We start from the raw sequence: 26,491 nt of genomic DNA on the forward strand, positions 1-26,491 counted from the left end.
AAGTATACTATCCATCTAGATTCTATACCTGTGGTGCATTTTAGTTTTGCAGTTTGCTGACAGTGACCACCAGTATATATAGCAGTACGGTACAGAAGGCCACTGCTCTACCTACCTCTGTGTCGTCAAGTATACTATCCATCTAGATTCTATACCTGTGGTGCATTTTAGTTTTGCAGTTTGCTGACAGTGACCACCAGTATATATAGAAGTACGGTACGGAAGGCCGCTGCTCTACCTACCTCTGTGTCGTCAAGTATACTATCCATCTTGATTCTATACCTGTGGTGCATTTTAGTTTTGCAGTTTGCTGACAGTGACCACCAGTATATATAGCAATACGGTACGGAAGGCCACTGCTCTACCTACCTCTGTGTCGTCAAGTATACTATCCATCTAGATTCTATACCTGTGGTGCATTTTAGTTTTTCAGTTTGCTGACAGTGACCATCAGTATATATAGCAGTACGGTACGGAAGGCCACTGCTCTACCTACCTCTGTGTCGTCAAGTATACTATCCATCTAGATTCTATACCTGTGGTGCATTTTAGTTTTGCAGTTTGCTGTCAGTGACCACCAGTATATATAGCAGTACGGTACGGAAGGCCACTGCTCTACCTACTTCTGTGTCGTCAAGTATACTATCCATCTAGATTCTATACCTGTGGTGCATTTTAGTTTTGCAGTTTGCCGACAGTGACCACCAGTATATATAGCAGTACGGTACGGAAGGCCACTGCTCTACCTACCTCTGTGTCGTCAAGTATACTATCCATCTAGATTCTATACCTGTGGTGCATTTTAGTTTTGCAGTTTGCTGACAGTGACCACCAGTATATATAGCAGTACGGTACGGAAGGCCACTGCTCTACCCACCTCTGTGTTGTCAAGTATACTATCCATCTAGATTCTATACCTGTGGTGCATTTTAGTTTTGTAGTTTTCCGACAGTTACAACCAGTGTATTTATAGCAGTACGGTATTGAGGCCACTGCTCTACCTACCTCTGTGTCGTCAAGTATACTATCCATCTAGATTCTATACCTGTGGTGCATTTTAGTTTTGCAGTTTGCTGACAGTGACCACCAGTATATATAGCAGTACGGTATGGAAGGCCACTGCTCTACCTACCTCTGTGTCGTCAAGTATACTATCCATCCATACCTGTGGTGCATTTCAGTTGTGCGCAGTATATATAGTAGTAGGCCATTGCTATTGATACTGCCATATAATTCCACACATTAAAAAATGGAGAACAAAAATGTGGAGGTTAAAATAGGGAAAGATCAAGATCCACTTCCACCTCGTGCTGAAGCTGCTGCCACTAGTCATGGCCAAGATGATGAAATGCCATCAACGTCGTCTGCCAAGGCCGATGCCCAATGTCATAGTAGAGAGCATGTAAAATCCAAAAAACAAAAGTTCAGTAAAATGACCCAAAAATCTAAATTGAAAGCATCTGATGAGAAGCGTAATTTTGCCAATATGCCATTTACGACACGGAGTGGCAAGGAACGGCTGAGGCCCTGGCCTATGTTCATGGCTAGTGGTTCAGATTCACATGAGGATGGAAGCATTCATCCTCTCGCTAGAAAAATGAAAAGACTTAAGCTGGCAAAAGCACAGCAAAGAACTGTGCGTTCTTCTAAATCACAAATTCCCAAGGAGAGTCCAATTGTGTCGGTTGCGATGCCTGACCTTCCCAACACTAGACGGGAAGAGCTTGCGCCTTCCACCATTTGCACGCCCCCTGCAAGTGCTGGAAGGAGCACCCACAGTCCAGTTCCTGATAGTCAAATTGAAGATGTCACTGTTGAAGTACACCAGGATGAGGATATGGGTGTTGCTGGCGCTGGGGAGGAAATTGACAAGGAGGATTCTGATGGTGAGGTGGTTTGTTTAAGTCAGGCACCCGGGGAGACACCTGTTGTCCGTGGGACGAATATGGCCATTGACATGCCTGGTCAAAATACAAAAAAAATCACCTCTTCGGTGTGGAATTATTTCAACACAAATGCGGACAACAGGTGTCAAGCCGTGTGTTGCCTTTGACAAGCTGTAATAAGTAGGGGTAAGGACGTTAACCACCTAGGAACATCCTCCCTTATACGTCACCTGGACTGCATTCATCAGAAGTCTGTGACAAGTTCAAAAACTTTGGATGACAGCGGAAGCAGTCCACTGACCACTAAATCCCTTCCTCTTGTAACCAAGCTCCTGCAAACCACACCACCAACTCCCTCAGTGTCAATTTCCACCTTACACAGGAAAGCCAATAGTCCTGCAGGCCATGTCACTGGCAAGTCTGACGAGTCCTTTTTCTGCCTGGGATTCCTCCGATGCATCCTGGAGTATAACACCTACTGCTGCTGGCGCTGCTGTTGTTGCTGCTGGGAGTCGATCGTCATCCCAGAGGGGAAGTCGGAAGACCACTTGTACTACTTCCAGTAATCAATTGACTGTCCAACAGTCCTTTGCGAGGAAGATGAAATATCACAGCAGTCATCCTGCTGCAAAGCGGATAACTCTGGTCTTGTCAGCCTGCGTGGTGAGAAACGTGTGTTCGGTATCCACTGTTAATTCACAGGCAACTAGAGACGTGATTGAGGAACTGTGTCCCCGGTACCAAATACCATCTAGGTTCCATTTCTCTAGGCAGGCGATACCGAAAATGTACACAGACGTCAGAAAAAAAGTCAACAGTTTCCTAAAAAATGCAGTTGTACCCAATGTCCACTTAACCACGGACATGTGGACAAGTGGAGCAGGGCAGACTCAGGACTCTATGACTGTGACAGCCCACTGGGTAGATGTATTGCCTCCCGCAGCAAGAACAGCAGCGGCGGCACCAGTAGCAGCATCTCGCAAATGCCAACTCGTTCCTAGGCAGGCTACGCTTTGTATCACTGCTTTCCATAAGAGGCACACAGCTGACAACCTCTTACGGAAACTGAGGAACATCATCGCAAAATGGCTTACCCCAATTGGACTTTCCTGGGGATTTGTGACATCGGACAACGCCAGCAATATTGTGCGTGCATTACATCTGGGCAAATTCCAGCACGTCCCATGTTTTGCACATACATTGAATTTGGTGGTGCAGAATTACTTAAAAAACGACACGGACGTGCAAGAGATGTTGTCGGTGGCCCGAAGAATTGCGGGCCACTTTCGGCATTCAGCCACTGCGTCCCGAAGACTGGAGCACCAGCAAACAGTCCTGAACCTGCCCTGCCATCATCTGAAGCAAGAGGTGGTAACGAGGTGGAATTCAACCCTCTATATGCTTCAGAGGATGGAAGAGCAGCAAAAGGCCATTCAAGCCTATACATCTGCCCACGATATAGGCAAAGGAGGGGGAATGCACCTGACTCAAGCGCAGTAGAGAATGATTTCAACGTTGCGCAAGGTTCTGCAACCCTTTGAACTTGCCACACGTGAAGTCAGTTCAGACACTGCCAGCCTGAGTCAGGTCATTCCCCTCATCAGGCTTTTGCAGAAGAAGCTGGAGACATTGAAGGAGGAGCTAAAACAGAGCGATTCCGCTAGGCATGTGGGACTTGTGGATGGAGCCCTTCATTCGCTTAACCAGGATTCACGGGTGGTCAATCTGTTGAAATCAGAGCACTACATTTTGGCCACCATGCTCGATCCTAGATTTAAAACCTACGTTATATCTCTCTTTCCAGCAGACACAAGTCTGCAGAGGTTCAAAGACCTGCTGGTGAGAAAATTGTCATGTCAAGCAGAACGTGACCCGTCAACAGCTCCTCCTTCACATTCTCCCGCAACTGGGGGTGCGAGGAAAAGGCTAAGAATTCCGAGCACACCCGCTGGCGGTGATGCAGAGCAGTCTGGAGCGAGTGCTGACATCTGGTCCGGACTGAAGGACCTGCCAACGATTACTGACATGTCGTCTACTGTCACTGCATATGATTCTGTCATCATTGAAAGAATGGTGGAGGATTATATGAGTGACCGCATCCATGTAGGCACGTCAGACGTATACTGGCAGGAAAAAGAGGCAATTTGGAGGCCCTTGCACAAACTGGCTTTATTCTACCTAAGTTGCCCTCCCTCCAGTGTGTACTCCGAAAGAGTGTTTAGTGCAGCCGCTCACCTTGTCAGCAATCGGCGTACGAGGTTACTTCCAGAAAATGTGGAGAAGATGATGTTCATCAAAATGAATTATAATCAATTCCTCCGTGGAGACATTCACCAGCAATTGCCTCCAGAAAGTACACAGGAATCTGAGATGGTGGATTCCAGTGGGGATGAATTAATAATCTGTGAGGAGGGGGATGTACACAGTGAAAGGGGTGAGGAATCGAAGGATGATGATGAGGTGGACATCTTGCCTCTGTAGAGCCAGTTTGTGCAAGGAGAGATTGGTTGCTTCTATTTTGGTGGGGGCCCAAACCAACCAGTCATTTCAGTCACAGTCATATGGCAGACCCTGTCGCTGTAATGATGGGTTCGTTAAAGTGTGCATGTCCTGTTTATACAACATAAGGGTGGGTGGGAGGGCCCAAGGACAATTCCATCTTGCACCTCTTTTTTCTTTCATTTTTTCTTTGCATCATGTGCTGTTTGGGGACAATTTTTTTAAGTGCCATACTGTCTGACACTGCAGTGCCACTCCTAGATGGGCCAGGTGTTTGTGTCGGCCACTTGTGTCGCTTAGCTTAGTCACACAGCGACCTTGGTGCGCCTCTTTTTTTCTTTGCATCATGTGCTGTTTGGGGACTATTTTTTTGAAGTGCCATCCTGCCCGACACTGCAGTGCCACTCCTAGATGGGCCAGGTGTTTGTGTCGGCCACTTGTGTCGCTTAGCTTAGCCATCCAGCAACCTCGGTGCAAATTTTAGGACTAAAATAATATTGTGAGGTGTTCAGAATAGACTGAAAATGAGGGTAAATTATGGTTTTTGAGGTTAATAATACTATGGGATCAAAATGACCCCCAAATTCTATGATTTAAGCTGTTTTTGAGGGTTTTTTGTAAAAAAAACACCCGAATCCAAAACACACCCGAATCCAATAAAAAAAAATTCAGGGAGGTTTTGCCAAAACGCGTCCGAATCCAAAACACGCCGCGGAACCGAATCCAAAACCAAAACACAAAACCCGAAAAATTTCCGGTGCACATCTCTACAGAAAACGTATATGGTATTAAATGTCACTTAAACCACAAAAGCTTCTTTAATTCAGCAGAAACAGCAAACCATCTGTCAATTTAAAAATGAGTTTAAACACAAAACCATAATCTATGCATGAGTGACAAACTGTTCCAATCAGTGTCAGCCAGGAACTTATAAACAGCCAATCACAAATGGTTTGCTAGTGGTGGTGACTGTTGTCATCATCATCCTTCTCCTCCTCCTCCAATACCTGCACCTAAATGTGTCTGTTTCTAGGTTTGCATTGGTTTGCAAGCATGCCTTACTGTACATGACCTATACTGTAACAGTATGAACCTGTCCCATGCCGTTCTGCCCATCCAGGAGCAGAACAAGTGGCAAGATCACACAAGTCCACATGGAAGCAAGCACAAGCACTACCATCCGTTGTATATGAAGTGCTGATTTATACAGCAATGTGCTATGCTCCATTCTGTGTAAAGTATGTAACAAAAATACTGTAAAAGTCAAATAAAGGTTATACTTACAGTATCATTGGGGTTATACTGGATAAAATATTCAATCTGACCATTAGGACCATCATCTATGTCTCTAGCACCATTGTCTGCAAATCCAGTGAAGATTGTGGTACCAACTGGGGTTAACTGAAAAAGAAATATATTTTGAAATCTAACTTGAAATATAATGAGCAACTGGAAATGGTAGCTATCAAATTCATATAGACATTTCTAGATCAATTCCATTAAGTGCAGTTTAATTTAAACGTAATAATAAAAACCATGTCTGCTTGCCTTGACAGCTAAAATACTTATGTCAGAAAATTCTAAAACCAGATACACTTCAATTCCAAATTTCAATTATATTATACTATAGGTCTCACATAGAACCAGCACTGTGTTCTTCTTTACATGCCACGCAGCAGCTTCCCTTCTTACCTCTGTTTGAGTCCTTGTTTTTTTAATCATCTCTATGTAAATGTACAGCATACGCTTCACTCCACAGCTTGTACATTATTTATATTTGCTATGCAATGCCAAGCGGCAGACCGGACAGAAATTAAATATTCTATTTAAAATATGCCTGTCACATGCAGACATTTGGGCTGATCCAATGGTTAACCTATCAGTTCACCAGGAATTTGAGACATCACTCAGGTACAAAGCAAAATGTCATAACTATTCCAGTCTACTCTGCAGAGCTGGATGCCCTATTAGAGGGCCTAGCACCCCTTCCTCTCCACCTAGGGATCAATCTTTCAGTTTGTTCTTGGGGCCCATCCACCATCAAGCAATGGCATGAATTATTCGTGAATATGACGTAGATTGCAGTGATGCTTGGGGATGGTCCTTGCTATCAAGGAGGCATGCCCTACTGATTCTGTATTCTGTGGTGAGTGGTCACTCCCCTGGCACTTGTCAACATGTCCCTACTCCCTCCCTTCCTTAAGTCCCCACCCATTCTTCTCCTGTGTCCCCATCACCTCCTCCCCTCCACCGCTGAAATGTGAGCGCTTCACTAGAGAGCAAAGCGATCGCATATTAAGGGTAGCCCTCTGCCTTTGCAGCCTAGCTGTGAAGGCAGTCGCAGGGTCGCCATGTTTTGTGTTGCAGCATCTGAATGTGATGTCACACAGCCCCTGTGGCCCACCGACAAATGGTCCAGACACGCCTCCATTTTCCGGACCGCACACACCATTGCCACTTTGCCACCTCAAAAACACTGCAATGCTGCCCCGTCGACACCCCTCACTGGCTCTTAAACTGCATTCACATACGAATGCAGTTAAAGTCCTCACACATGCACGCAGCTGCATGCACACATGCGCAGAAGTGCAGAAATCGCTGAATTAGGCCCAATGTCACCTTGAAATAAAATGTGTCAATTTTTAATAGACACGTAAAACAACTATAAACCTTATTAGGCAATGTGAAACTTCATTTACTTTTTTTTTGTTTTGTGTTGTGTTTTATTTAGCCCGAATAGTTCTAAAATAAAACCAATTGAAAAACATATTTACTTATAACTTAGAATTATAGTTCGTAAAAATACTCTAGCTTCAATTAGCTGGTAAATGAAGTTTGAAAATACACAAGAACCAAGCATATTACAGCACAAGTTAGACCTTGACATTTAGAATCAACTCTAGGCAGCGGATGGGAGCAAAAACCAGCAAAAGCTATTTGGATGAACAGTAGGAAGTCACAGGAAAGTCTATTATGGTTTGAAGACAGGCTATGAAATTTGAACTCTCAATGCATTGAGCATGTAAAGCTGAAGAGGAAAAACAACTCTTCACTATATCCTTCTAGAAAGTCGATGTTGATTTAACAAAACATTATTGGATTTTCCCTGCAATGTGGCAATAGCATTTGCTGATTTTATTTACTAAATATGTTGGCATTTAAAAAACAAATCAAACATTATGAAGACATTAGGAAAAAAGTATCATAGTATCTGTAATGAACTTTGCTCTTGAGTGTAATCATTTTAATGTGGTTTATTTTGTATTTCTTACAGTTTTTTATATAGTGCAGCATATTCCATTGCCTTTTACAATTGGAAACAACAGTGATAAAACAAAACTGGGTAATAACAGACAGACATAGGGGGGGGGGGCGTGGCCTGGCTGCTGAAGGGAGCAGGCAAGTCTTGGATGGGCTCCTGAGTTCTGGGGCTTATTTTTCTTTTATTAGCCCGTTACTGTGCTCCCTCAGTGGCCTCTCTGACCCCCCTGTACTCCCTGCAGCGCCCCTGTTTGTGCCGCGTAATCGGGGAACAGTACCTGCTGTTCCCGCGAATTGCGGCCTTCAGGGCTTCCACAAGCCGGGGCCTCGAGTTACTCCCCGACCCAGAGGCGCTTCCAGAGACCTCCGAGTCCGGCCGTGATTGTCACCTGGACCCGCGCTACTCCCGCTGCCGTTAGCCGTGGCTAGAAGATGCGCCCTGCTGCCCTCTGACACGCATTGCCGCCTGGAGACGCTGAGGGATGCTGGGACCAGCTGCATCCAGACGGGGCCGCGGGACGCCCGGCGGCCGTCTTTCAGGCACACTTCCGTCTCCCTTCTGCTTCTCTCCTGCTGGGCCCCAATGTAAGTAGATCTATTGGATCTGTGAGCTAAGGGGCTCCAGCAGGGGGGGGGGGGGGTTGGGAGGGGACAGACAATGAGCTGCACTCCATCCTGGAGGTGAAGCTCACAGAGCTGCCTTCCTACCACTGCTTTCATCACCAGCCCGGCCCATCTGATCTGGGGGGACTCGGGACTCCGGAGACTGGCGCACGGTGCCTTATAATTATAATTATATAATTACATACTGACTGGACCGTGCCCTGAAGTAGTGCTGCTGAGGTCGACAGCGCAGCCCCCAAGCTATGTGTCTGCCTGCCTGATGTCACCCTAAGGCACGGCGACGGCCCACGTGTTTGTACATTACCAAGGTCATATGAAAGTGTAACACTGCTCCACTTGCTTGCAGACCGATCTCATGGTGAGAAGCACGAAGAAAAAGAAGGCCGAGACCAAGCCAGACGCAACTCCGTCTCCTGCGGCCCGCCATTCGTCCGATCTTCGTCAGTTCCTAACTCTGCCTACCATTGGCCCAGCCGCTACCTTTGCCGCTCCGGCCTCTCCGATTCTACATTCTCTGATAGACGGCATGTCGTCCCCCAGGGACACGCAGCCCTCAATGGCCTCCTCTTTGTCTGCAGAGATCAGCGAGATTCTGTCTCATGTTAGATCACTTCCCACAAAACAAGACTTTACGGCTCTTGAGACTCACTTACTTTCCACCATCCAGCAGGAAGTGACAGCGATTCGACAGGATATGTCTCAAATCGCGTCCCGTGTAGACGTGCTGGAGCGACACGAGTCATCTGGCATCGATACCCTTACCAAATTTCGGGAGGTGCTTTCGCTTCAGAGGAATGATATCTCCTTTCTCAAATCTCGTTTTGAGGATATGGACAACCGCGGCTGGCGGAATAATATCAGGGTCAGAGGTCTCCCCGAGAGTGTCCAACAGGCTGATCTGACGAATGCTTTAACCACGATATTTGGAGAACTTATTGACCTAGACTCGAACAAGGACATTGTATTTGACAGGGCGCACCGTGCTCTCCGTCCCCGTGGCATACCATCTGACAGTCCGCGAGATGTGATTTGCAGGCTTCACTATTATGTTCAAAAGGAGGAGATAATGAGAAAGGCCCGCCAACTGGATGGTATTGACTTTCAAGGCACCAGGATTCAGTTATTTCCGGATCTTCAATGGTCGACCCTACAACAGCGTCAGGCCTTGAAACCCCTCACAGATTCCCTGAGGAAACTTGAACTGAAATACAGATGGGGCTTCCCTTTTCTCTTCAGGTTTCTCATAATGGCAAGGTTGCTACTCTCTCCAGACCCTCGGATCTACAGGCCTTCTCCTCAACTCTGGGTTTGCCCCCAGTGCTATTACCTGATTGGGAAGCTTTTCACTACCAGACGGATTTGCCTGCTGTTATTCCTCCAGACGACGTGTGGCAACAAGTTCGTTCCCCTCGGTCACGAGGAAGTCATCCTGCCAGCTCACGATCCCTGGAGCCTCCATGATTGAGTGACGATGTCTTGTATTGATGTGAATTCTCCTGTTAATGCTGCTGCATCCTTGGTTTTTCTCCTTACTGTTGCAATATGATGCTCCCATGTGAGATCGGTTTTGTAACGGTTTCATAGTTTAGTGATAGGTTATCGTTGGAATGTATTTTTGATTGTGGTTAAGCTGCATATATATTTCAGTGATAATATCCCTTTATATAATTTTACAGTTTTTCTAGAAGATTTGCAGAAAGGTTTAAAGAAAATATTTTTTTCTATATGTCCATATTGTGCGCATTTGCACTCCTTGGTGATTCTTTACATTTAATTGATTTCTATACCGTGGGTGGTCGCTGTCCTTGGCCCCCCGTAGGACCCCCATTATGCTGCATCCCTGTCTCTTAGGGTTGGGAGTCGGCAGGAATCCGCTCCTGCCCCTTTTGCAGCGGTTCTTTTTCTGACATTGCTATTAGCATTGTTAGTTAGTGATGTACTTTGCAGTGTGACTCTCCTTGAAGGAGTAGTAGTGATGGGAGGCGACTTAAACTGGACCCTTGATCCCCTCCACTACACCTCTAAAAAGATTTCCTATAGACCGGAGAAGGAGTATAGGAGGGTGAGGCGTACCTTGCTCGACCACCAGCTGATTGATACTTGGAGATTGACACACCCTGCTGAAGTAGATTATTCTTTTTTTTCGCACCCACATCAGACATACTCCAGGATTGATTATCTATTTCTGAGCCACCGACACCTACATCTTTTAGCCGAGACATCTATAGGACAAATTGTATGGTCAGACCATGCTCCTGTAAACCTTACAATACGCCTGCCGTCATGTACACGTCGCCAATGGTCTTGGCGTTTTAACGACACCTTATTACAAGACACGGAGTGCCGATCTCGAATTGACGCCGCCTTTGACTCTTACATCTGTACTAATGACTTTGACGATATTTCTAAGGTCTCAGTCTGGGAAGCACATAAATGTGTCATAAGGGGGGTATGTATTCAATTAGGCTCTTTTCGTAAAAAAACAGAGGGAAAACATTTGATATGATCTATTATCTAAGATAAAAACCCTCGAACTCTTACATGAGAAATACCAAACCCCTCAACATTATTCTGATCTTGAGATCGCTAGGGCTGATCTGAATAAACTACTCTCTGATAGAGTTAAATTTTCATATCGGAAATGCCATAGCAGATATTATCAATGGGGCAACAAACCAGGGAAATTGTTGGCCAAAGCTCTCAGAGAACAACGTGCACTCACTTTTATCCATTCAATTAAAGATGGTCATGGTCAACCCCAACACGAGACACTTCAAATTGCTAAGGCCTTTCAGACATATTATTCCATGTTATACAACCTTTCCGGTCCATCAGGAAGGGCAGATAAGCTATCCCACCGCGCGGCTATATCAGATTACTTAAAGTCCCTTGACTTCCCTAGTCTGTCCACAACGGAGGCAGAAGGCCCCTTCTCTACTGAGGAGGTTATGAAAGTTATTTATTCCTCTCCCAATGGCAAAAGTCCGGGCCCTGATGGATACACAATTGCCTACTATAAAGCTTTCAAGGAGAAATTGACCCCTCTTCTTACGAGAGCCTTTAACACTATATCAGAAAACTCACATTTCTCCCCTCAGTCCCTTGAAGCCCACATTACAGTTAAACCTAAGGAGGGCAAAGACCCCAGTCTCTGCTCTAGTTATAGACCAATCTCACTATTAAACCTAGATATAAAACTTTTTGCCAAACTGATTGTGAATCGCCTTAAACTATTATTGCCTGGTTTGATTCATGGAGACCGAGAGGCCAGGGATAACACCACTAAAGCGCTTAATATGATTCATTATGCTGGCCAGGTTACGTCCCCCTCAATTATATTGTCGACCGATGCTGAAAAAGCGTTTGACAGGGTGGACTGGGACTTCTTATCTGGCATCCTGAAACATCTAGGGCTTGGCAATGCCTGTCTCCATAGAATCTTATCTCTTTATACTTCTCCATCCACCAAAATTAGAATTAATGGCTCCCTTTCCGATTCCTTTTTAATATCCAACGGCACAAGACAGGGATGCCCACTATCCCCACTACTCTTTGTTTTATGCATGGAAGCTTTGGCCCGAGGCATCAGGGCTAATCCTAATATTTCGGGTTTGGTGTTGAAGGGGACCAAATACAAATTGGCTCTATATGCCGACGACTTACTCGCTTTAATCTCAAACCTGGTCACTTCGCTACCAAATCTGATGGCAGAATTCGATAGGTTCGGAGCCCTCTCTAATTTTAAGATAAATTACTCTAAATCTATTGCAATGAACCTGACTACTACTCCTGCTGTGATAGAAGGTTTGAAAAGCTCCTTCCCCTTTGCTTGGCACGACCACAAATTAAAATATTTGGGGATACTACTCTCCAATGATTTATCCAAACTATTCTCCTTAAACTTTACCCCCTTATTGACGAGACTCCACCTGGACTTTCAGAGGTGGAAGAAACTATGATTATCGTGGTTTGGCAGAATTAATGTAGTCAAAATGAATACCCTCCCTAGGATATTATTCTTCCTCCAAACCCTCCCTATACACATCCCTCTACTTTGGTTCCGAGATGTCCAGAATCTTATCCGTGCCTTTGTTTGGGGTTGCAACACACCTAGATTTAAACATGACATTCTATTTAGGAGAAAACATCAAGGTGGACAACAGCTCCCACATATTTCTAGCTATTACCATGCAGTTCATTTGAATAGGATTTTGGAATGGTCACGGGCCAAAGATTGCAAACAGTGGGTTTTGCTGGAGGAGGGATGTCTCCCACATTATATCAAAATTGCGCCATGGCTACCTATCCTTCCAAAGGTTACTCACCCCATGGTCTCCCCCACACTTAAATTGTGGTCCAAGCTGAGGGCTAAGAGCCATATATCCTCAAAATGGTCCCCCTTAACTTCCTTTCTTCACAATCCTGAATTTGCTCCAGGTCTCCATGGGACAGCCTTTGCTCAGTGGGAGAAGGCTGGGTTTTTCAGGGTCGGTCAGCTGGTGAGTTTGGGCGGGGTGCGATCATTTTCAGATATTCAATCTCTCTGGAATATATCCAGCTCTGATTTTTGGACGTTCCTTCAAGCTCATCATTTTATAACTTCTTCTAGGAACTTCTCTGATATAACTAGAGATCTCACCACTTTCGAAAAACTGTGTGTCTCTCCTAGATCTCCTACACATACAATCTCCCAAATTTATGCCCTTATTATTGAAGACCTGTTTCCGCAACCCCCTGCCTTTATGTCTTCCTGGGAGAGAGATTTGCCAGGGCTAGTTACGCAGGCCAATTGGGAATCCATATTTCGTAACACCCAGGCGAGCTCATTATGTCTATCGACAATGGAGACTCTTTACAAACTCATTTATAGGTGGTATAGGACTCCCCTTGTCCTTAATAAGATGTTTCCCTCTCTCTCAAACCTTTGTTGGAGATGTAAAGGAGCCCCAGGGAGCTTTAGGCACATATGGTGGGAATGCCCTCTCATAACCCCATTTTGGAGAGAAGTGTTCAAATGCTCTGAGTAGATAATGGGGGACATAGTCCCTAAAGGCCCAGAATTTTGGTTTCTCAACTACACCCCAGCGGGTGTTCACTCCTACAAATGCTCCCTATTAAGACATCTTAGCAACGCTGACAAGGCGGTTATCCCGAGTCTTTGGAGATCCACATCTCCGGCATCGATTAAGCTATGGTTTAAAAAGATCGATTACTTTTTGGATATGGAAGACCTTATCTCCATCTCAACGGGAAAGACCATTAACTTTACGACCACCTTGTTCCCCTGGTTCGAGTTCAAGGAGTCACCTGTATACCGGTCCTTTATAGCTACTTAGTTTGTCTCCCGTTGTCTATCCTGATATCTCCTTAACATGTTTTGGATCTCTAATTGAATAAGCCCTCCCTTTTCTCTCCCACAAGACTCATCCTTTCTATGCAGATATTCTCACCTCCCCCTACGTCTCACAGCTTCTCCTTCCCTTTTCTTTTCTTCTTTTCCTTTCCTCTTCTTTTCCATATTTTCCTCAGCTGTATGTTTATGAGGTTTTCTTTTTATATTTTTGATGTTGGAAAAATCGTCAGACTATTTTTTATTCACCCCTTAGGTGCTTACAGTGTATTGTACAGTGTAGTGTACTGACCTACATGTTATGCGATGATATGTCTCCTATTCTTGGAATATACTGTTCTAATGATTTGTCTGCTGCCCTAATAAAAACAGTTTAAATAAAAAAAAACAGACAGACATAGAGGTAGGAAGGCAAGCTTTCAATCGATAGGGAAATTGGAAGAATAAACCAGGAAAGGCACTATCTAAAGCATGGGTCTTCAACCTGTAGCACTCCAGCTGCTGTGGAACTACACATCCCAGCATGCCCTGCCTCAGTTTTAGCATAACCTAGTAGCAAAACTGTGACAGGGCATGCTGGGATGTGTAGTTTCACAGCAGCTGGAGGAACACAGGTTGAAGACACATGATCTAAAGCATAAAGGTCCAACAAGATTGCAAAGACAGTCCTGGTGGGATGTAATAAGATGTGAATGCTTCTGGAGGTTATTATTATTATTAATAGTTATTTCTATAGTGCACACATCTACTGTAGCACTTTACAGAGAATAGTTGGCCATTCACATCAGTCCCTGCCCCAGTGAGCTTACAATCTATATTCCCTATCACATGAACACAAACACACATTCACGCTAGGGTTAATTTTGTTGGGATTCAGTTAACTTACCAGTATATTTTTGGATTGTGGGAGGAAACCGGAGTACCCGGAGGAAACCCACACAAGTATGGGGAGAATAAACAAACTCCATACAGTTAGAGCCATGGTGGGAATCGAACCCATGACCTCAGTGCTGTGAGGCAGTAATGCTAACCATTACACCATCCGTACTGCCCTAATGTGGGCGGTCCAGGAATTTGATAAGCTTGCCTGAAGAGGTAAGCTTCCAGGGAACGCTTGAAAGCTTGGAGGGTAGAGGAGAGTCTTATTGTGTGTGGGAGGGCATTCCATAGGGTAGATACTGCCCAAAGATAGTCCTGCAATTGTGAATGGGAGAGAGTAATCCATGCAGATGAGAGACACAGATCTTGTGCAAAGCAGAGATACAATCAAATCATTGTATTAAATATGCGTGAACTCCAATGTGGCAACTACACAAACTGTAATAACTACTGAATCACATTTGACTGTAAATGGTAGAAAATTATACTGAATGATGTACTATATTGTCATGTGGGTGTGGTCACTGTCCTATACTTAAATCACCAGGTCAGTACAATTTGGCAAAAATATGATTGGTCAAATTGCTCTTTGTATGAGGTCTGTAGTCATAAAGAATGGCCATATGACAATGTGAATGAGCAACATTCTGCAGCCTGCAGACAAAGTAATAGTTCTTATAGTTCTACAAAGCATTGGTAGATAATTTATGAAAAAGTATACAGCCAAGTATATCATAAAAGATTAGGCTGCATTCAGTCTTAATTCTTTTTACGCTCTGTATGAAAAATGTTCATTAGAGTAATCAGGTTTCTTTATACAAACTTTTTATAAAGTCTTTTGTCAGACAGAATTACATCCTGCACTGTATAAGAAGGGGACATAATTGGATATACAATATAACTTATAGGATTCTTGTAATAAAAAAAAAAAAAAGGAACACAAATCCATTTTATAGTATACTTTCAAAATAAGCATTGGAATTGCCACTAAATTGCGATAATAAATTTGCAAATGACTACAAATAGACCATATTGTTATAGTATATATTAGAAAATTATATAACAAAGGAGAGAAAGAATATCTAATTTTTAGTTCAACTGTAGTAAAATAATAATTGTAATTAATGTGCCCTTACATACTATTTACCCATAATGTGATAAATATGTCCTTCTGTAGTAAGAAGAGAAGAGCTCTATTTCACCATTCACATAAATTGAGAATGGAACTATACAATTTTAAACAAGGCTTTATGCATATACAGTAGGATGCAGGTGCACGTGTGATTTTTAAGTAGGTAATTTCAGTAAGGCTATATCAGGGATTAATGTTAACTGTAGTTTCTCCTGATAAAGTCAATAGTTAAAGAGAACGCCAATATTCCATGTCTCCCAAAGCTTGTTTTTTCTTTTTTATTACCCAAATGAAAAAATTAAGACCCACTCAACCACTGGAAAATCCAAAGAGGATCAGTTCACAGCTTATGATTAAGAACAGCTGCTAGCAAATTTAACACTCATTTTCCAAAACATACTGTATGCTTCCGAAATATTTATAGTACTGATAAAGATACCTTGAGGTATCTACACAACGTGAAGAGCTTGTGGAAAAGGGAAAATGTAATAGGCTTAAAACTGTTGTTAGCTTTAAACCTTAAGTAAAATTTTGTAGAAACTATTTTAAATGTTATGTCAATGTATTTGGAAAAGCAAATTGCTAAAAACTGACAATTCATTGTATTAACAGCTACATTCTTATAGGTCTATGAAGGGGTGTATCCAGGGGTCCGAGCGCCCCTGGCAAAGCAAGGATCTGGTGCCCCCCTGCCATCCCCCCCTTCCTCCCTATAATTGAAATAGGGAAGGTGCTCGTGCTGAAAAAGAGGTGTGGCAACACAATAGTACCCCCAAAACAAATTACACCACACAGTAGTGCAGCTTACTCACATTACAATCCAATGAATCCAGCACTCTGGCCAAGGTTAAAGGTGCCCCGATGCCATCCAAAGATAATACAATAATTGTAATATGGAAGGAGACAGCATCTAAACTGACTTCAGTACATTAATAATCCATACTTTGATTACAGCAAATGTGTTCTAACAGTTTGGAATTTCATTCCTTCTTCAGAGAGCCTGAAGGAATAAAATTCAGAAACGTTAGAACACCTTTGCTGTAATCACAGTATATATTTGTAATGTATTGAAGTCCGTTCTCCCTGCATATTACTAATATATATATATATATATATATATATATAATATTGAATTTGCTTGTCCCCCCAACAAGGTGCAGGAACCAGGTGGCACTCAGTGGATTTCATTGTAACATAGTAACTAAGGTTGAAAAAAGACAATTGTCCATCGAGTTCAACCTATTTGTGGTCTCCTATGCAGTCTTATTATAGGACTAGTTATTTTTATGTAAGTGTTAGGGTCTCCTGCCCTGTGCTGCCACGTCGTCATGGCAACCGGGAGACAAGTGCTAGCGGAGTGACCTGAGCGCAGCTGATACTCCGGTTCGGGTCTTTTGCTGTGCAGTGGTTATAGGCTCTGTGCATGGCAGGGGATCCGGTGCTGGTTTTTGTGCTCACAGTCTGTGAGGTCTGAGTGGGGCGTGGACAGCACCTGCTTTATAAGGCCTCTTCTGAGGGTAAGCAGATGCTGCTGAATCTTTGTTGGTTAGTCAGTTTCTGAAAGTTAGCCAGTACTGTGTAGCTTTGTATTTGTTTGTTGCTTACTGCAAATAGGCCTGGGGATTTGGTATTACACTCTGCCAATCCAGACCTAGCAGTAAGACTGGAGTCAGTCGTTTAGCTTGCTGGGGTTCTGTTACTACTCTGTGAACTTAGCAAGTTTGCGGCTGTATTCTAAGACTTGCCTGTCTAATCCTGTCTCACTGTGCTAGGTGTCAGGGGTCAGTTTAGTGGCAGTAAGCTGAACCTGTGCACTGCAAGTGAGAATTAGGATTGTGGAGACTCTCCTTGTGTCTATCATTCCATCTCTGACCAAGGAGTTTACTGCCACACCCGTTGGTAACCCTTTAGGGTTTTGCTGTTGCCCTTAGCAACAGCATTTCGGGTTCTCTACGTATTAAAACACAACATCTTGCTTTTCCCATCTGAGCAGTTCTAATACAAGGGAGATACCCAGTTCCTTAGCCTCTGGGCTTCTCTGTTCACTTTGTGTGTATTTTGTTACCCTATCACCTTCTGTGTACGTTATGTCATATTCCCCAGTCTGTCTGTAAGTCCATTTGTTTTGCATTACAGTTCAAACACCAGTACATTCCTGCAGGCACTGGAGTGCATAACAGTCCTGACACCAGTACTTTCCTGCAGGCACTGGTGTGCATAACATATTCAGCAGCCTAATACTCCTGTTGAAATTTTGTGGGAATATGGAGCATACCCCTCAAAATACGTTGCAACAGGTGGTCGATCAGGTGCAGGTCCTGACTCGACAATTTAATGATTTGTCCATTAAAATGCACACCTCCCAGGCTGCTGGCGGAGCTCCCGCAGCAGCAGCACCTGCAGGGGTTAAGGAGCCGAAAGTAAATCTCCCGGATCGTTTTTCTGGAGATCGCTCGCAGTTCTTTTGTTTCAAGGAGAGCTGCAAGCTATACTTCCGGCTTAGGCCTCAGTCTTCTGGGTCGGAGATTCAGCGGGTGGGCATAGTGATTTCCTTGCTACAAGGAGACCCACAGGTCTGGGCATATGGGTTGCAGCCTGACTGTCCGTCGCTTAAAAGTGTTGATGCTTTTTTTACGGCACTGGGCATGTTGTATGATGACCCTGACAAGACGGCTTCAGCCGAGGCTCAGATTTCGATCCATAAGCAAGGGCGAAGGCAAGTTGAGGTTTACTGTACGGAGTTTCGGAGGTTGGCCCATGATACCCAGTGGAATGACCCAGCCCTGAGACACCAGTACCGAAGAGGTCTTTCTAACCAGATAAAGGACCAACTGGTACAATATCCCTTGCCTGATAGCTTGGATCAGCTCATGCAGTTATCCATCCGGGTGGATAGACGGCTGAGAGAGCGTAGGCTTGAAAGGGAGACTGAGATTTCCTTCCTTCCCAAGGGAACCTCAGAGTCTGAGGAATTTTCCGAGGAGCCTATGCAGATTGGGGCTACCCGCCTCTCCTCGCGTGAGAAGACGCGGAGGAGACAGCAGGGGTTGTGTTTGTACTGTGGGAATAAAGGTCATGTGGTAGTATCATGCCCAGAAAAGCCGGAAAACTTCAGGGCCTGAGGGTGATGGGAAATATCCTGTCAGGCCAGAAGTCAGAATTTCCCAAGAAGACTTTTATCATTCCGGTGACCTTGAAGATCCTCGGTCAAACTGTCAAGACTGAGGCCTTTGTGGACAGTGGGGCCGACGGGGTTTTTATGGACCGCCAATTCGCCCTGAAACACTCTGTTCCCTTAGTACCCTTGGCATCGGAAATTGAGATTTGTGGGTTAAACGGGGAACCATTATCCCAAGGTAAAATTACCTCTTGCACTAGCCAGATTTCTTTGTTTATTGGAGCCACACACTCTGAAAAATTGTCCTTTTATGTGACTGTCTGTACTTTTGCCCCATTGGTGTTGGGGTTACCCTGGTTAAGGGCCCACAATCCTCAATTTGACTGGGTCTCTGGGGAGATTCTTAGTTGGGGTACTGATTGTTTCAGTAGTTGCTTGAGCCTTCCAGTCAGGCTCTCGCAGCTAAGTTTGCCAGGATTGCCAGGGTGTTATGCAGATTTTGCGGACGTGTTCTCCAAAAAAGTTGCAGAGGTACTACCTCCCCATCGCCCCTATGACTGTGCCATTGATTTGTTGCCAAATGCTAAGCTTCCCAAGAGCAGAATGTACTCCCTGTCACGTCCTGAGACTCAGGCTATGGCAGAGTACATTCAGGAGAACTTGGCTAAGGGATTTATCAGACCTTCACAGTCTCCAGTTGGGTCGGGGTTCTTCTTTGTGGGTAAAAAGGACGGTTCGTTGCGACCCTGCATCGACTTCAGGGAATTGAACCGTATCACGATTAAAAACTCATACCCACTGCCTCTCATTTCGGTCTTGTTTGACCAGCTTCGTACCGCCACCATTTTTTCTAAGATTGACCTACGCGGTGCGTACAATCTAATCCGAATAAGAGAGGGGGATGAATGGAAGACTGCCTTTAATACCCACTCAGGGCATTATGAATATTTGGTGATGCCTTTTGGGCTCTGTAATGCCCCGGCAGTCTTCCAGGATTTCATGAATGATGTGCTCAGGGAATATTTGGATAGATTCTTAGTTGTATACTTAGATGACATCCTAATCTTCTCCCATTCCCTGGAGGAACATCGGAAGCATGTACGCTTAGTCCTCCAGAAACTCAGAGACCACCGGCTTGGGGCGAAGCTGGAGAAGTGCGAATTTGAAGTTCAGCAAATCGCATTTCTAGGATATATTATCTCCCCAGAAGGTTTCCAAATGGAGGGTTCCAAGGTACAGGCAGTCCTGGATTGGGTGCAGCCCACTAGTTTGAAGGCACTTCAGCGTTTCCTGGGCTTTGCAAATTTTTATAGACGATTTATCGCTGGATTTTCGTCTATAGTGGCGCCCTTGGTAGCACTCACTAAGAAAGGGGCGGATGTTGCTCACGGGTCTTGTGAGGCTAAAGCGGCTTTTGCCCGTCTCAAAAGGGCATTTGTTTCGGCCAAGGTGCTGCGACACCCAGATCCAGAGCGTCCTTTTGTGGTGGAGGTGGATGCCTCTGAGATGGTTATTGGGGCAGTGCTTTCTCAGATGGGAGTGTCTGATAATCGCCTTCATCCCTGTGCTTACTTTTCCCGTAAATTTTCGCCTGCCGAGATGAATTATGACGTGGGTAACCGGGAATTGTTGGCTATTAAGGATGCACTCGAGGAGTGGAGACACTGGCTTGAGGGGGCTAAGTTTGTGGTCTCAATTCTCACTGACCATAAGAATCTGGCATATTTAGAGTCAGCGAAGCGTCTCAATGCCAGGCAGGCACGATGGGCTTTGTTTTTTGCTCGCTTTAATTTTTTGATAACATATCGCCCTGGGTCAAAAAACATCAAGGCTGATGCGCTCTCGCGGAGTTTTGCTCCAATCCAGGAGACCACCGAGGAGCCGTTGCCCATTGTTTCCCCATCATGTATTAAAGTGGGCATTACCCAGGACCTCTTATCATTAGTCCTTAGAGCACAGGAGCAGGCTCCTCCAGACCTTCCGGTAGGTCTTTTGTTTGTGCCTCCTAGGTTAAGACAGCGAGTGTTCCTGGAATTCCATGCCAAGAAGTCTGCAGGTCACCCGGGTATTGCCAGAACTCGGGAGTTGCTATCTAGGGCGGTGTGGTGGCCCTCGGTGGCTAAGGATGTGGATCAGTGGGTTCGGGCATGTGACATCTGTGCCCGAAATAAGACTCCTAGAGGGGTTCCTGTTGGCCCATTACATCCACTCTCTATCCCATCTAAGCCATGGACCCACATTTCAATGGATTTTGTGGTGGACTTGCCCAAATCCTCGGGGATGACAGCCATCTGGGTTGTCGTTGACAGGTTTTCGAAGATGGCGCACTTCGTTCCACTGGTTGGGCTGCCATCGGCCAGACGCCTGTCTGAATTATTTATGCTGCATGTTGTGCGTCTCCACGGGTTGCCACTTGATGTGGTCTCTGACCGCGGATCCCAGTTTGTGGCCAAATTCTGGAGGGCATTTTGTTCCGATCTCCAGATTTCTGTCAGCTTGTCGTCGGGCTACCATCCGCAGTCTAATGGGCAGACTGAAAGGGTGAACCAGTCCTTGGAGCAGTTCCTCAGGTGTTATGTCTCCAAGTGTCAGACTGACTGGGTTGCTCATCTGTCCATGGCGGAGTTTGCCTATAACAACGCGGCTCACTCTGCTACAGGGATCTCTCCCTTCCTTTGTGTGTATGGGCATCATCCTAAGGCCAATTCTTTTGACCCCCTGGACTCCATGCCTGGTGGTTCCTCTGTGGTTTCGGTCCTTAGAGGTATTTGGCGGAAAGTGAAGAAAGCCCTTGTGTCTGTGTCATTAGTGACCAAAAGGGTTTTTGATAAGCGGAAAAGACCCTGCAGCTTCAAATTAGGAGACTTCGTCTGGTTGTCTACCAAGAATTTGAAGTTAAGACAGCCATCTCATAAGTTAGGCCCCCGGTTCATCGGCCCTTATAAGATCACCAGGGTTATCAATCCGGTGGCATTTCAGTTAGATCTGCCCCGTTCTTTGGGTATCAATAAAACATTTCATTGTTCCCTTTTAAAACGGGCGATTAGTAATCCTTCTTCCAGTGGAAGACCTTCCCCTCTTCTGATACGTGGCCAGAGGGAGTTTGTTGTTGAAAGGATTCTTGACTCCAAGGTGGTTCGGGGTCGGCTGTCATTTTTGGTGCACTGGAAGGGGTATGGCCCGGAGGAGCGGTCGTGGGTGCGCAGTTGTGATCTTCATGCCCCCAGACTGATACGCTCTTTCTTCTCGCAGTTCCCCGATAAACCCGGTGGTAGGGGTTCTTTGACCCCTCGTCAGAGGGGGGGTACTGTTAGGGTCTCCTGCCCTGTGCTGCCACATCGTCATGGCAACCGGGAGACAAGTGCTAGCGGAGTGACCTGAGCGCTGCTGATACTCCGGTTCGGGTCTTTTGCTGTGCAGTGGTTATAGGCTCTGTGCATGGCAGGGGATCCGGTGCTGGTTTTTGAGCTCACAGTCTGTGAGGTCTGAGTGGGGCGTGGACAGCACCTGCTTTATAAGGCCTCTTCTCAGGGTAAGCAGATGCTGCTGAATCTTTGTTGGTTAGTCAGTTTCTGAAAGTTAGCCAGTACTGTGTAGCTTTGTATTTGTTTGTTGCTTACTGCAAATAGGCCTGGGGATTTGGTATTACACTCTGCCAATCCAGACCTAGCAGTAAGACTGGAGTCAGTCGTTTAGCTTGCTGGGGTTCTGTTACTACTCTGTGAACTTAGCAAGTTTGCGGCTGTATTCTAAGACTTGCCTGTCTAATCTTGTCTCACTGTGCTAGGTGTCAGGGGTCAGTTTAGTGGCAGTAAGCTGAACCTGTGCACTGCAAGTGAGAATTAGGATTGTGGAGACTCTCCTTGTGTCTATCATTCCATCTCTGACCAAGGAGTTTACTGCCACACCCGTTGGTAACCCTTTAGGGTTTTGCTGTTGCCCTTAGCAACAGCATTTCGGGTTCTCTACGTATTAAAACACAACATCTTGCTTTTCCCATCTGAGCAGTTCTAATACAAGGGAGATACCCAGTTCCTTAGCCTCTGGGCTTCTCTGTTCACTTTGTGTGTATTTTGTTACCCTATCACCTTCTGTGTACGTTATGTCATATTCCCCAGTCTGTCTGTAAGTCCATTTGTTTTGCATTACAGTTCAAACACCAGTACATTCCTGCAGGCACTGGAGTGCATAACAGTCCTGACACCAGTACTTTCCTGCAGGCACTGGTGTGCATAACAGTAAGGACTAGTTATATTAACTATAATGCGTGCCTACGTACCATAACCCTGAATATCTTTATCCAATTAGAATTTATCTAACCCATACTTAAAGTTGTTAACTGAGTCTGCCACTACTACTCTCTCAGCCAGGGAATTCCAAACACGTATTGTCCTTACTGTGAAAAAACGTTTTTGCCTCAATGTGCGGAAACTCCTCTCCTCTAACCTAAGCGAGTGACCACGTGTCCTCTGTGCTGATCTTACAGAAAACAGGTCCCTCCCAAGCTCTGTGTATTGACCCCTTATATATTTGTAGATATTGATCATGTCCCCTCTTAGTCTCCTTTTTTCCAATGTAAACATACCTAGCCTTGCAAGCCTTTCCTCGTATTCCAGCGTCTCCATGCCCTTGATTAGTTTGGTCGCCCGCCTCTGAACCTTTTCTAGCTCCAGGATATCCTTTCTGTAATATGGTGTCCAAAATTGCACACAGTATTCAAGATGTGGCCTCTCTAGTGATTTATATAATGGGAGTATAATAATCTCGTCCCTTGCATCAATTCCCCGTTTTATGCATGCTAATATTTTATTAGCCTTCTTTGCTGCACTCCTACTTTGGGTACTGCTGCTTAATTTGTTATCTATGTGAACCCCTAAGTCTTTTTCCAGTACAGAATCCCCTAATATTACCCCATTTAGTATGTAGGTGTTATTTTTGGTCTTGCCCCCACAGTGCATTACCTTACACTTGTCTTTGTTGAATTTAATTCTCCATTTTGCTGCCCATGCTTCCAGTTTAGTTAAGTCATTCTGAAGAGACTCAGCATCCCCCTCCGTATTTATAACCTTACACAAGTTGGTATCGTCTGCGAAAATTGACACCATGCTCTCTAGACCTACTGTTAGGTCATTGATGACAATGTTGAACAAAAGTGGTCCGAGTACAGACCCTTGTGGCACACCACTTAGTACTTTAGTCCAATTTGAAAATTATCCATTGACAACAACGCGCTGCTCCCTATTATCTAACCAATTAATGACCCAAGTGCATATTGTGCTCTCTAGTCCTATTTCTTGTAGCTTATATATAAGACGCATGTGTGGTACAGTGTCGAAAGCTTTGGCAAAGTCTAAAAAGATTACATCCACCTCCTTAACCTGATCAAGGTTTGCACTTACTGTTTCATAAAAGCCAAGTAAGTTGGTCTGACATGATCTGTCCTTCACAAATCCATGTTGGTTCCTTTTAATGACATTATTTGTGTCAAGGAACTTTTGAATACTCTCCCTTAGAATACCTTCCAATACTTTCCCCGCTATAGATGTAAGACTAACTGGTCTATAATTACCTGGTTCAGCTTTGCTCCCCTTTTTGAATATCGGCACTACCTCCGCTATACACCAGTCTTTTTAACCGAATCCATAAAGATCAAAAATAGAGGTCTTGCTAGTTCATTGTGCAGCTCCATAAGAACCCTTGGGTGAATCCATCGGTACCAGGTGACTTATTAGTTTTTAACTTTTTTAATCGGTCACAGACTACCTCCTCACATAAATAAGCATTTAGCAGTGGGACATTATCTTTGTTGGGATTTTGTGTTAGACCCAGCATTTGGTCCTCTCTGGTAAATACAGTTGAAAAAAACTTGTTTAGTTTGTTTGCTATATCATTATCATTTTTTATTAAGACTCCCCTCTTGTCCTTTAAAGGGCCTATACTCTCCTTCTTTAGTCTCTTGCTGTTGATGTACTTAAAAAATATTTTGGGATTCGCTTTGCTTTCCTTTGCTACTAGTTTTTTAGTTTCTACTAGAGCCGCTCTTATTCCTTTTTTGCATATTTTGTTACAGTCCTTATAGTGCTGAAATGACTCCGCTTCCCCTCAGATTTGTTTTTTTTAAATGCTTGCCTTTTTTTGTCCATTAATTCCTTTATATTTTTGTTAAACCACATTGGTTTGTGATTTTTATTCCTTTTTTTGCTGCTGGTGAGAATAAATTTACAAGTATTATTAATTAGCAGTGATTTTAATACATCCCATTTCTCTGTAGTATTTTTTCCTTGAAACAGAATTTCCCATTCAATGTCCCTTAACGCTTCCTTCATCATGTCAAAGTTGGCTTTGCTAAAGTTTAGAGTCCTAGTTGAGCCAGTATAGGACTGCTTATGAAAACTGATATTGAATGTGACCATATTGTGGTCGCTGTTACCTATGGGCTCTCCTACTTTAATATCTGATAGCAATTCCCCATTGTTAGTTAATACAAGGTCTAAGATTGCATTGTACCTAGTTGGTTTCTCACTTAACTGAACTAAGTAATTATCATTTTGCGTGTTTAAAAACATATTGACCCTAGCAGTATCACATGAATTGATTTTCCAGTTTATCCCGGGATAGTTAAAGTCTCCCATCACTACTATGTCTCCTACTCCTGCTGTTCTTTCAATTTGATTCAGTAACAATTTCTCGTCAGACACATTAATACCAGGTGGCCTGTAGCATAATCCCAATAATAACTTCTTTATTCCTTTACCCCCGCATGCAATTTCTACCCATAATGTCTCAATAGTATTTACAGTCCCCTCTTGAATATTATCCCGTATAACAGGTTTTAGAAATGGCTTAACGTAAAGACATACCCCTCCACCCCGTTTATTTAGTCTGTCTCTCCTGTACAGCGTGTAACCCTCTAGATTGACTGTCCAATCGTGAGATTCGTCCCACCAAGTTTCAGTAATGCTTATAATATCATATTCCTTGCTTGCTGCAAGGATTTCTAGTTCCCCCTTTTTACCTGTAAGGCTTCTAGCATTTACATTCATACAATTGAGATATGTATTTCCCCTTATGGTAGGGACATCATAATTCTTATGCAGCAAAGATGACCCGTAATCGTCATTGATTACTGTTGTTCCAAAACCCTTTTTAGTTCCCATGTTACTACCCTTGCCGTCTGCTCTATTCCTCCATCCTACTCCTCCCCCGTTTTGTTCACTAACACCACCCCTGCTATTCTTACTGAATGACTCGTAATTTCTTGCTAAACCCTCCCCCCAGGCACCTAGTTTAAAATCTCCAACATTATTTCCTTAGTGAAATAATGTATTGAAATAAATTACAGCATAGTAGTTCATAGGAAACCCTGGGGTGCCATTTACTATTAGCAGAGTGCCCATTTGACTACATATATATATATATATATATATATATCACCTAGCAGAGGCTTTACTTACTGTCCTCCCCTCAGCAGTGGCTCTCCTGGAGACTTGCACAGCAACCAAGCAGTCAGTCACTATTGTTACTGCCAGTGTCTCACTGCACCGCGTTACAGGGAAGAAGATGCACTAAATAAACTACAGCTCCCAGCAGCCCTTAGCGTTGGAGAGCTCTTGCGCTAAGGGCTGCTGGGAGGTGTAGTTTATTTAGTGCATCTTCTTCCCTGTAATGTGTCACAGTGGGACACCGGAGCTAACAATAGTAACTGACTGCTTGGTTGCTGTGCGAGTTTCTGGGAGAGCCAC

At 44.4% G+C, this 26,491-nt stretch overlaps 1 protein-coding gene across 2 annotated transcripts in view; it reads right to left on the reverse strand.

Moving 5' to 3' along the window:
- The window catches only part of PCDH15 (protocadherin related 15), a 2,278,876-nt gene that overhangs the window by 1,384,151 nt on the left and 868,234 nt on the right, over positions 1-26,491 (reverse strand). For both annotated transcript variants that reach the window (XM_063961739.1, XM_063961738.1), the window contains exon 7: positions 5,670-5,786. In XM_063961739.1, the coding sequence (XP_063817809.1) occupies positions 5,670-5,786 (117 nt within the window). The remainder of the gene's footprint in view (positions 1-5,669; positions 5,787-26,491) is intronic.

Source organism: Pseudophryne corroboree, chromosome 3 (genome assembly GCF_028390025.1).
Source record: "Pseudophryne corroboree isolate aPseCor3 chromosome 3, aPseCor3.hap2, whole genome shotgun sequence".
Classification (NCBI taxonomy): Eukaryota; Metazoa; Chordata; class Amphibia; order Anura; family Myobatrachidae; genus Pseudophryne; species Pseudophryne corroboree.